The sequence below is a fragment of the Ammospiza caudacuta genome, chromosome Z, assembly GCF_027887145.1.
Source record: "Ammospiza caudacuta isolate bAmmCau1 chromosome Z, bAmmCau1.pri, whole genome shotgun sequence".
NCBI lineage: Eukaryota > Metazoa > Chordata > Aves > Passeriformes > Passerellidae > Ammospiza > Ammospiza caudacuta.
Genome location: NC_080632.1, coordinates 30,281,048 through 30,294,257, shown reverse-complemented (window position 1 = coordinate 30,294,257; position 13,210 = coordinate 30,281,048). Strand labels below are relative to the sequence as shown.

The 13,210-nt window shown below is 37.5% G+C and overlaps 1 protein-coding gene across 1 annotated transcript in view; it reads left to right on the top strand.

Moving 5' to 3' along the window:
• The window catches only part of AOPEP (aminopeptidase O (putative)), a 177,110-nt gene that overhangs the window by 17,981 nt on the left and 145,919 nt on the right, over positions 1-13,210 (top strand). The window contains exon 4 of the mRNA XM_058823596.1: positions 504-752. Coding sequence (XP_058679579.1) covers positions 504-752 — 249 coding nt within the window. The remainder of the gene's footprint in view (positions 1-503; positions 753-13,210) is intronic.

Here is a 13,210-nt window from a genome sequence, read left to right as displayed (position 1 = left end):
CCTATACTGGGTTTTTTTACTTAATAATAATAAAAAAATTACTTGAAACTTTTGGAGAATTTTAGTAAAAACAACAACAGAAAAAACCCCTCCTGGAATTATATTGCAATTGAACCTAAAATACTTGTATTAATGTTATATTAATATGCATAGAATTTTATTTTCATAGCCAAGTTTGAATAGGAATTTTCAGAGTAAATATTTTTGTATTCTTATTGGTTCTTTTTACATATATTTTGAGCACTTATTCTTTTGATACATATCTGTTATAAAAACAGGGCGTGACTAGTCTCTCTCATTAGTTATGAGTTCTACTTAGATGTAGTAATGAGTGTTTCAATGACCTGCACATGTGAACTGGGTGAGGATGCAAATGAGCTGATTCTATGGAAATTAATTCTGTCATTCTGATGTCCAGAGAATATCCTTGTCTTAGCATAGTTAGTTGTGCACATTTCTGATAACGCAATTAAGTATTGTTTTGTTTTGTTTTCTATTTTCAGGTGGCATGAAGAAATCTGTGGTCATGTGGAATATCCCTGCCGTTTCCAAAATCCTGCTGCCAGGTTGCAAGCAGTCATTCCTTATAGAGTCTTTGCTCCCTGGTGCCTTATGGAAAGCTGTGAAGAATATTTGCTTCAGCTAGTTCCTCAGTGCCTCTCAGCTGCTTATGCCACACTGGGTACCCACCCCTTTTCCAGGCTTGATGTTCTGATAGTTCCTTCCAACTTTTCCAGCCTGGGAATGGCTAGGTAAAGAAACTTATTAGTATTCAATCTGCTGTATTTTGTTAGACTCTTTCTTACCAGCTAGTTAAGAGTGTCAAGTTGCTGTCAATATAAAGTTGCTGAGCTATTTTTCTTAAACCAAACTTAAAACTCTTGTTCTAACTTCATGTGAGTAGGTTTGTTTGCCTCCTTTGTGACCTTTAATTTTAGTTTTTACCGGGCATAGGGAAGGGAAATTTAAGCTTATTAGAAATGCGGGTGTAAACTTTTACATTTGTCAAACTGAAGTTCTTTAGTTTGTTCTGTTGATCTAAATACTTGATGTCATTGTCTTGTTTTCTTTTGGCATTGATTTTAGCCTTATATTTTGACAGAATAGTAGTATGTTGAAATCCAAATCTAGGGTTTCTTCACAAGCATTTCCAAAGTGTGGGTTTCTAGTCAAACACTTATCTTCAGAAGCAGAGGGCAAATAGTAAGGATTATATTATCAAGTTTTCATGGAATTGTGAAGGTTTTAAAGCCTGTGAAGGTTTTCAAGCCCGTCCATGTACCAAGCCCATCCAGGCTTGAATGGATGCTCTGAATGGCATCTGTTCCCTCCAGAGATTTGACTGTACCACTCAGATTGGTGTCATCAGCAAACTGGCTGTGTGCATTTGATCCCATTGTCTGCGTCTGTTAAAAATATACTGAACAGGGCCAGTCCCATTACTGACCCCTGAGGATACCACTCCTCACTGTTCTCCTCTTGGACAATGAGTCATTCACTGCAACCCTTTTGAGCGTGACCATCCAACCAATTCCTTATCCACTGAGTGGTCCTTCCATAAACTGTCTCCATTTTAGGGACAAAGATATTGTGCAGGACACTGTCCAATGGTTTTCATTCAAGTAGATGACATCAGTTTCTTTTCCCTTGTCCACCGCTGTTGTAACCCCATCTTAGAAAGCCACCAAACTTCTCAGGCATGATTTGTCAGTAGTACAGCCATATTGGCTGTCACCAATCACCTCTTTATCTTGATGTGCCTTGGCATAGTTTCCAGAAGGATCTACTCCATGCTTTTCTGGACCTTGAGTAGAGACTGGCTGGCCTGTAGTTCCCCAGGTCATCCTTCTGTACCTTTCTAAAAATGGGGGTTGTATTTCCTTTTCCAGTCACTGGGAACTTCACTGATACCAATAAGATCACGGCCTTGCAGGCCGTGTTTGTTCCCCATGCTGCATGCATTAGCATGGAGGCTTTTAAGTTGGGCCCTTGAGGAAACTGGCTTATTGGATGAAATTCTTTCGTGGTGCTCTGCAGGTGCCCTTGTGCTGACCTGTGACCTCTCTCCAGGCTCTGTGCATAATATCAGTGTGGTGGATTGAAGTTCCCCTTCCCCAGCAACTTTAGTTTAAAGCTACCTTATACAACCTGGCAAACCTAGGACTGAAGATGCTTTTACCCTTCTCTGACCAATGGACCCTGTCAGCAGGCCAGGTTTCACAAAGCGGGTCCCATGGTGAAACCAAATCCTGGTGACTTTAACCTGTCTGGTTAAAGTCACCAAATTCCTGGTGACTATACCCAGTCTTATAACCTTTAGCTGATTGGACTGGCCCTTTCAAGCTGTAGACTTTTTTTTCCTATATCTTTCCTCTTGCAATCCTCTTTTGGGTTAGAAGTCAAAAATTATGTTGGCACATTTACAATATTGTATAGGTTTTAGTAGAAGTTTACTTGCTTTTTATATTTCATCTAGATCTAGAAAATGTAAAATTTTAGCATTCAGTCACCCTTCTCTGTCATATAAGGCTCGCTGCTTTCTAGATCCCTTTTGCTGGTTACTGAGTTTTCAATGATAGTTCTTCACTCAATGAAGGCATCAAGTTGGTTTGTGCTCCTACCACAGGTTCTTCATTCTTTGCCTGGTGGTTTGATTTGAAGTGCAGTGTGGTACTGTGTGCCATATTCTTTAAGCCATATGAAATTTGCTGCTCCTCAGCAGTCTTCTGTGACTTCAAAGGCATGGTACTAAAGGGTTGGCACAGGGCCTTGCTATAATTGGGAAAGAATCCAGCCATTTGACTTAGCTGTGAGATAAGAGCAGGGATCTGTGGAATCCTGAAAGGCAAGACACACAAATAGTTCAAAATGAAAGAGAAAGCAGAGAGTGATGTCTGGGCCAAAATTACAGCACAGTACAGTAGGAGAAATCTTTATGATTTAGTTGTTGATATGCTGTTTCTCTATGGGAAATTTTCAATGCCTTCTCTGCATGTACCTTTACCAGAATTTATAGGAAAAAGGTACCTGCAGAGAATTGTGTTGCAAAACCATCTGTCATTATCTGAGTCCAGACTACGTGTTCAGAACACTATAATTGTGTTTTATTTGTGAAGGACATGAGAAAAAGCTGTGCTTTTATTCCCCTATGCTTCATCTAACCACTGTCAGTTCCAAGCAATTGATATTATTGAAAATAAGGATGAAAGAAGGGGTGTGCATACTTCCTGATGCCTGTCATTTAACAGTGCATCAAGCCAAACACATACAAATTTTTAAAAATTTAACTAATGTAAGAACTAATTTAAGATGTTTAAATGTCAAGTTGTATTTGGGCAGAAGATTAAGTGATTCATAATAGCTCATTTGTTCTTGTTGTATGTGATTTCTCCAATAGAAGCTTCTGTGTATGTAGCAACTTAAATGGTTAATTCCTATGCATGCAATGATAATTGCCTAAATTGCTTAAGCTAACAATAAGCTGTGTGCAAATCCATGTCAAAACCCATGCAAAGAAAAAAAAGTTAGCTATTACCTTGGATTAAAAAGGTTGCTATAGTGTTTATTTTTTTATCTTCTAGTCTATCTGTAGCAGTACAAACATAATACAGCATGCCAGCACATAGAAGCTGTTGTTATGAGAACTCTAATTGGACTCCTGTCTACCAGGATAGGAAACAGACATGAATTTTAGTAATTACCTGAAGTATTAGGGTTTTGCGGCATTTGGTACTTTTCTTTGTTCCTCCATTAATTATACTTACTGTGTTTTTCGCATCTCAAAATGCTTCTTCTTATTTAGGAGAGATGTTTCCCCAACACATTAGATTGTGGTATGAAATTATGATAGTTCTTGCACAGAATTATCTAATTAGGTGTTTTGAACTGCCTATTTCAGTGGCAGCTACTGTGGGTCAGCTGCATTTCTCTTGAAGTCTGACAGTTGCATTATGAGCAAAACCATAGTTGAAAGCATATTCATTGTACTTGTGTTTTCTGTTCATATTTTCCTGTGTTTTTAAATTTTCTATGAACTTGTGTATGGAAATATATTTATAGAGGAAATATAAAAATAATTTCCTCTTTCTTCCTATAGATCTTTGAAGATGGAGGGTTTAGTTTTGCACACTTTAATTTTACACTGTTTTAATTTAAGTGATTCTGTATAGTTTCTCCTAAATTCATGGTAGTAAAAGCATGATGTGGCCTACACTTCTTTGTTAGTGATATTACATTGAACTGTACAGAAATTAAAAGCATTGTGTGCCAAATTTAAGTAGCTTAAAAGCCTGAGATTCAATGCCTTCTCTAGAATGTTGAGAATCTCATGAACATGTAACAGCAGTTAGTTATCTAATTTTAAGTTCTTTCACTAGCAGAAGAGAGTGAATTGGAGTAAAAGGAGTAGGGAAGTGTGTCAGACTACAAGGCCCTAGAGATTCTAATTAGGTTGTTCATGGAAGAGATCCTTGACCATACACTGCATTGAAAGGTGCATATAATTTATGCACTCAGAGAACTAAGAGGTTAAAATCGGATTAAAAGTATAAGTATGTTTTGATGCTGTTGATGATATGGTACTTCCCTGAGGAGTTGTTGGCCCCACTGGCGTTTAAATATCAGAAGCATTTCACATTTGCAGATGCTCTCATAATAGCCAGCAGTTGCACATTAACAGAGCTGAAGGAAAGATTTCAGATGAAAAGTAGGGTATTCTGTGTACTTGCTGGTTGTTTGGGCTCTTCAAATCAGTTCACTCCCAATCCAGTTTTGTTGATCCCATTTGAAATCCTAGTGTTCAGATATCTCTTCTCACAATTCTTTTTTTCAGAACCTGAAGAGACTCTGAATTCCTTTTTCTTTTTCATTCCCTGAGGAAAAACATTATTTTAAATACAGAAACTCTAACTTTTAGTGCCACCTGAGCCTGCACTTGAGACTTTGACTTTTCTTGTAGTGTTTAACTATTTTAGCTTTTTCAGTCACACCAATTCCTTGTGTTTCTGTGGTGTTAGAAACTGCTTAGCAGCTTTCTGCTTCTTCAGAGCAAATGTGCTGATGTTTATTTTACCCTCCTGAGAACTGCAAGCCTTTGCATTCAGTTGAAATTCTCTTTTTGAAACAATGGTTTTTAAACTTTTGTTTCCAGCACACATTGTTTGAATGATGTAAGATTACTGCTTTTTCTGTTTGAATTAATGTATTAATGTACTAGTTTTGTACCAAGTGCTTATCCTAGTACCATGTACAAATAATCTTTCTAAGTGCACCACATGTTGCTGGGATCTAGAAGAGTATGATGAGGAAAGTGTCCTTTGGTATATACCACACTCCTAGTTTTTCCTGAAACTCTTAGTACTAATAGTGACTGTGAGATAGATGGACATCTGGTCTAATCTAGTTCATCTGTACTTACAGACGATTTTGCCCAGCAAAGCTAGTGGAACCAAAGAACTTCTGAGCAAGATTCTGACATTTTCAAAACAGGGTCCTAGTGTTAGATAATTTGAATTCTATTTAGGCTCTAAAATTAGTGGCCTTATTTTCAACTCTGCTGGACACCCTTGAAACCCAAATGGTGTTTGATGATGAGGATGCTTAGAATATTTATAAATCAGGTCTGCTGATTAAATATGGATTTAGCAACCCAGCTTTAAATTCCTGTTCATAAAGATCTTACTCTTCTCCTGTCATGTTAAAAATTGTCTTTAGTACACATACCTTTCTTCTTTGAAGAAAGAATATCTGTTTCTTCAAAAAATGTTGTATCATCAGAACTCTTGAGTCTTTCCAGTCTTTGTCACCAAGGTTGTTAACTTCTTAAATTGAAAAGAGAAGGCTGAAGCAGCCTCTTTCATCAGTGCATCTGTAGCCATCATTTGTCTGTTCTGTATGTCTGCAGAGTTATGATGACAACTGATAAGCCCACAGAAAATCAGCCAGGACTACTGGAAAGCATTCAAATATCAAAGTTAAATGTAAAACCTTTAATATTGTTCAGTCTTGCAGAACTGCATTTTACCATGCAATACTACTGTAGAGGCCTTTTCTGAGCCAATATAAATGTAGACACACTTTTTTGCACATTTCCAGTTGTTTTAATTTGACAAAATATTCACAAGAGTAATCCTTTAACATTTAGTTTATTTTTTGCATATCACTTGTTGGTTATCCACACAGACATAATCATGTACAAAAATATCAAGCAAAAAGTAAAAATATGGTGGAAGAAAAATTGAGTCTTAGCTATGATAGTAGTAAATCAGAGTATGTGGCTGTACAACACAGACATATGGACCTAGTGGCATTTAGAAGTTGCATGAATTGACACAAAGAGGTAACCCGGGCAACCACCACTTTGCAGCTGAAATGCAAAGAGTAGATTTATTTCATTGACCTACGAACAACATTGGGCAGAGACCCAGAGGAACACAGGCTCTGTTAGGCTTAGTTCATCCCAGTGCAAAGAGGCACACAGGAGCACAGCCTCTGCAAGGCTTGGTTCGCCTGAGGGCACAGTGGGGTGCCTGCTGCCTGCCCCAGTCTATCTCATGCACACACCGCTCATTTCTAGGCAGTGTTTTTGTGATCTTGCTCTCCCCCAGCAAGAGGGTCAAGCATGTGGAGCGTTATCTCTGCGCAGGAATTCTACTTCTCCAAACAGGTAGATAATGAACACTTAGGCATAATAAATGGAATTTTACAATAGTAACAGTTGTAGCATTCCCACCTGCAAGGTTACTTAGAGAGAAACTATTCTCTCCTTTCACCAGATCTTCTGGATTTAACCCTTTCTTGAAGATATTTGCTGAGCCTTAGCTGAAGTCTGAAGTATGCTTTGATACCACTGCAATCACTGTCCTCCGCCCAGTTGTCATTTTGGTATCAAAACAGGATTCGGAGTACATGAGGTGTAATGTATTTCCTTATTAATGTGCCTTGTTGGTCTGTTAACTCATTAGCGTTAAAACTGCTGTTTTAACAGAGAAGCCAGATGTGTGTTCTGCAGCATCAGGTGGGTTTCTTTTTTTCAGCTGTTCCAAGTCTTTATTCTCAGTTCCTTAACATTCACCCCCTCTATGCTATTGTACAGTTAAGTCTCTTTTCCTCATATATTGTAATTTAGTACTAGCTTTGATCATGACCATTCAGTTAAGTCTCCCTCTGCTTAATGACTTGGATCCTATACTTCCTGTATTTGCTATTCTTCCTGTTTCTTTGCTGTCATACCAATCTGTCATTTGGGAGACTTCATTCCTGAAGGACAGTTTTATTTAATTTGTAACGTTAAGCAGCTATTTGAAGTTAGACTATCCTTTTCACTTGAACATTTTGCTAATCTCTTTCTTGCTATGCTCACCAACATCTGCTAGAATGGGGCTTCTTAGGGGCCTAGGTCGCATTTCAGTTACTTTTGGTGAGAGGTAAGAGCCAAAACATTTCAGTGCCTCATGATCAATTGCTAGTTGTCTAAGCAAAGTTCTGATATTCACTTGCCATGTAAGGTCTGAGGTTTTCCTCTAATTTTGGCAGCAGTGGGCTTCAAGCTCTTCTACGGGCCTTTTCAGGTCTGAGTTTGGCCTATCATCTTCAGGAGACACCAGCATGTGTCAAAAGGCATAATGTTCATCTGTCACATGTTCTGTGCTTTTAGAAAAGTTAATCCAGAGTGTTTGGCTAGTGTTACTGTTTTGACATTTTAATGGTGATTACCTAAATTTGCTTCTGAAGCCATGGCTTAGCGGTGGTCGTGGCATTCAATAAGCTGTTGCTCCTGTTTGGCTAAGAGTGCAGTACTTATTTTTGAACACTACCACCATCTCATGCTGGCAGCTTTGGACCTATTTTGCCAAGGAATATAATTTCTTCTTTTGATCTGGCTTCTTTCCTCTGTGTGTCACTTCCAGCTGCTTTACACACCACTGTAGTACTGTGTGGTTTTTTTCCTTTGAAATTAAACAGCCTTCTGCTTATTTGGTTTGTGCAAGAATATTTGGACATGAGTGTTTAAGTGGTTTATCACACTTCCACAAGAAAGCTTTTTATTTTTAGATGAGAAATTCTGTTTGCTTACCAGGCCTGGTGGATGACAGGACTGCTAAGAATAGCTTGAGCAATGTAACATTTTTAGCAAAGTACACTTTTTTTGGTAGATACTCTAGGAAACACTTGGTCCAGCAGCTGTAGAGAGATCTTATGATCCTTCTCTGTTATTTTTGGAGTGTGTATGTTGAGAGGATTGGCTTACCTTCTCTTTTGATTTTTTCCCTGTAGTAAGACAGGAAGGGACATAGTTAGTACTGCCTTGCACCTTTTGCTTGAAATAAACTCCATGGATACTGAGTCACAGATGTTTTGTCCTGGAGGCCTATCAACCTGAGAGATTTAGTTGAGCTAAGTGATTTTCATGATAGGTTTAAGTCAGTCCAGCTTTTAGGCAGTGATTGTATTATGTGCCTGTTTTGCATTGAAATCAGTCTCAAATGCTAAATGTTCACAATGACAGTGTTGAACTAATTTCTAGTTTATAGATCAGCTTGCTTAGACCCAGGCCAGTAACTTTACAAATTGTTCTAAATGTCTTTTTATTTCTGCCTGAACAAAAAGTAGTCTTAAAAATCCCACACTTTTAATGGAGTTGACTGTGTTAACAAGTAATACAGCACCAATGTATTGGATGAAGAAATAGTCTGAAGTAGTCAGTATGGAGACTCCTACATCTAGAGTCTGTACAGTTGGAGAGATGTACTTTTTACTTGATTTAGTCAGACTCCCTGAGCCAAATATTCCTTCCTCAGCATTGAAGCTGTTCGTAAGAGTGCTTATTTTTTCACACACTTATGTTAGTTTTGGATTGAAATGGTGCACAACTGGAACAGAAATTCCTCCATAGTTTCCACAAGAGATAGTCCAGTTTGCCTGCACCTAAATCTCCCTGAGACCTGAAACAGATTGGAACATGTGAATGACTGAAGGACTTGCTTTAGAAACACACTGTTGATCCAACTGAAAAAACTAATGGAGACTTAAGCATTATCATCCTCAGAAATAAACTCTGTTACCAAATGAAGTAGTTAACATACAAAGTGGAATGCTGTTTTACTCTACTATTTAAATGTAGTAACCATGTAGTTAACACCAATGGGGATATTTTATAGGTGGGAAGGTGATTTTAGCTAAAACAAAGCCTGAAATAAGGTAGGTTTAATTTGCTCATTGTCACATGAGCACCAGAATAGGTATGATGTCCAAGAAGTCTGTCCAACAGTCTGGCACAATGATATTTCTGTCCGGACATTAGGCTGTGGATTGATTGCCATGACACAAAGGGCATGCTTCAAGTCTTGACATCTCCTGAGTTCTTAGCTTGTAGGTTGCCTTTATGGAGATAACAGTGTTTTCGTTATTTTTCCCTTTGTGAGTGGTCAGGCTTTGATCACTGCTCTTTGTCTCTGGATCTGGATATCTTTTTGAAGCCTGAGTGACCTGGGAGCTTGATAACCTGCTAAATTATGTGCCGTTAACACAGAACATTTTGAGAGCATTGTCTGCCTGAGTGTTCCTCCTCGTGCTATCACGCCCAGGAATTCCCACTCATTCTCCATTCACGCATATCATTGTAGTTTTCAGCAGTTCTCCTGCCAAAGATCAAACGCTAATGAGATGTTATATTCTGTGACTTAGTTTTTATTCTCTCTATGACGTTTTTTCCGAAAAGTTTTGTTAAAAAGTTAATCCTGTGACAACTTGTGGCTGTGTATTGAATTTGGGCTAGGAGAGCACAGGGCAGTTTTTGGCAGGATATGTAGGCCAGTGTCAACCTTATAAGCTACAGGTATTTAAGGCATGTGGAGATACAGAGAGGAGGTACAGAGCGATTCTGAATCCTTTGTCTTGTGTCAGCAAGATAAAGATGCTGATCAACAGAGTACACTTACTTTTTCTCTGAATAATATATACCACTAAGTTAAACAAGCTTACTCAGGAGCCTGTGTGACCCAAGAAGACTCAGACAATACAGAAGAAACCATAACAGAACATGTGATTACATTGAAACTAGCACGGCAACCTGGTGATGAGCCAATAATACTTGCAAAGCCTCTTGCTTGGCAACAATCAAATCAACTTGGAGACTACTGAGACTTAGCTAATTTTATGTTCAACTAACTGGAACTCCTGCAGAAGGCAGTGAGTAGAAGTAATACTGCAGAGAAAAGGTGGTGAACTCAAAACATAATGAAAACCAGCACATTGATATCATACCCATATCTAAGAAGCGTGGAATGACTATGCCAAGAAAGGATTTTGCCATGAGAGCAGGACCTAGCAGAATTAGATTAGTAAAACTCTGAAGCAGTGTCTGTTTCCTGAGAGCAGCTTGATATGATTAAACTTTTTGTGAGTTGACATTAGCAGTAGCTAGACACATCACATAGATCTGGGCCAGTGTTTGAACCAAGTAACTTCGATCTGAGAAACTGATAATTTAGATTTTTTCTTAAGTATCAGCTAGAGGATATAATTGATGGAGAAAAGAGCTCAAAAAGCTGGTAAACCAGACCTCCTAAGCTTTCCTTGCTCAAGTCCAGCATGCGCAGTTTTCAGTTTCTTCCCAACTCCCTCTTTTCCTGTATCATTGTAGTGAGCAGTAGAATCTACCAAATTGTCATGGGTGCTGTATCAAAACCTTCATGAAGTGGTTTCTGGGTGAGACTGACTGATGCTTTGAGAGCTGATGGAAGCAGCTTTAAGACATGTGAGGCAGAGGAAGATTTCAGAAAGTTTGAAGTAAGACAGAAATTACTTCTTGTATATGTTCTGGCTGACACTTTGTTCTTTAGCTTTTTTGTTAATGCTATGTTTGTTGGAAGGCATTTTCCATCAAGGCTGAAATGTTTTCTTGGCTGGCCTGGAGACAACATCCTGTGCTGATAGGTGAAGGCTGACTTTCAGCTGCTTACACCAGTGTGACCTTCTGGCTGGACAGTGCAAACCACCTGTATTCAGTATGCACTGTGTAAAACAGGAAGGTTTGGTTTTTTGCACAGAATTTGGATTAGGTTTCAAGGCTTTCAGTATCTCTGTCATACACAAAATCCTGAATGACCCTGTGGTGACATGCAGCACAGGGAAAAACTGAGGAACACTGATGTTTATCCGGGGAATTAAATGTCAGTCAGATTATTCCAATTTTGCCACATGAATTCCTCTAGGAAATAGGAGACAGGATGTATTGTACCACCTTACTCTCAAGAGCAAAAGGAATGTTGTTGCTCATGCTTGCTTATCATAAATATTTAGTACTGCATATATTAATAGAAATGTGTGTGTGTATATATATATATATAGAGAGAGAGAGAGAGATATAGGTATTGATATAAATACATATAAAACCCTCAAACCCTATCAAAACAGGAAACATCTTTGCTTCTGCTTTTTCCCTAGAGGAAGGATCAAAGGAGAAACAATGTGCAACAGATGTTAGTCACATGGCTTAATGCAGTATGATGTATAAAATACATACAGAATACAAAATACATGCAGAAAATTTGCTTCCAGTTTGATGGTTGTTAGTAGATTATCACAACTGAAATCTGTTCAAAATAGTCCAAAATTACAGAAATATAAGACAACTTAATTACTCCTCCTCACACATTTAATTGACTTTGAATGGTAAGCCTTGAAGATGACTTTCCAGACTTTGTGTATGTTACTTAAACCAGTGCTGTTCAGTCATGAGCTTTTGTTTATAGACTCTGTATTTCATGACTGATTTTTTGAAACGTATAAAGACTGTTAAAGGATTAAAATAATGAGTTCTGTAGCAGTCCATTTTCATTTTATGATTTATACTAATTTATTAATGTTGCTGTAAAGCTTAATGAAAGTAAGATTTTATTTTCTACAGTTGCAGGAAACTGGTATTTTTCAGTTGTCAAAGTATGAAAAAATCATGTTTTACCAGTAAAAGTGTTTGCACTCTATCTCAATTGGTACTGCAGCAATAGTCAGTTGAAAATTATGTGTATTTTAACAGTCTTTCTTATGAATTACATGTTTTCATTATGATAGCATTGGTGTTATAGTTAACTAATATTCAAGTGGGAAGTGCTTCAAAGACTAACCAAATCGATTAGGACATGCACATTGGTACAAACCTTATACCTTGTGTAAGAGAGTGTAAACCTGCCCCCAGAGACTTCATAGGGAACACAGTAGTGTAATAAGAACCTCTTTAGAAAGTGACTTTAATGGTAAATAGTTGGGTTTACTGTTTAGTTGGACTACAGAAGTTAATAAAACTAAATCAAAAAGGTGTGTTAAGGTAACTCTGCATTGTGCTTTTGTTTGCATAACATGCTACCTGTAAATTATTAACAGGTATAAGCTATTGAATACATTGCATATTTGGTGTAAAACTGTACTGTGCAAGATTGGATAGTACACTCGAGACACTCTGAATTTATTCTTTTAAAGAAGAGTAGTTGTGTCTTCAATTAAAACCTGAGAAGATAGGTGGCAACTTTTTGTAGAAATGTGCAAAGAACTTTTCTGGTGATTAATAGCAGTGTTACCAGTTTACTTAATGCAAAAGAGAGAGTCCCCTTTTCTGAGGGTATTTTCGGTTGTCTGACATTAGGGGCAGAGCATGGTGCTATTTTAAAATAGAATTCAACAGATAAATACTTTATCCTTAGCAATGTCTGGCATTTACCAGCAAAAGAACTTTTAATTAACATCTGCATAACAAGTCCAAAATGTGCTGAATTTGTTACATTTGCACTCTAAATTGATTATTAATATAGTATTTCAGGAGTGTAGAACAGGAATTATTTCTATTTTTCTCCATTTCAAAGCAAATCAGTTTTTTACTTGTGTCTTTCTCTTTAGTCTTATATTATCATAAATATGATCTCTCGTGAAAGGAAGGAATGGAGTTTGTTATTGTTTTGTGCCAGCATCATTTTTTAATGACTTTTAATATTTGTGGGTGTTGAAATATTTAAACTCCTATGTAAAATTATATTCCAAATTGCTTAACAGGTATGCTGAATGTGTCAAAACAAAAATACCTTTCCAGTAATAACCAGTATAAGTAGAAAACAACACAGCTGTCAGTTTTTTTACTTGATGCAAACATTCATCATTATATTTTCCCTCTACTTACAAATAATGTCACGCATAAATCACATTATTGTGATGGCAGACC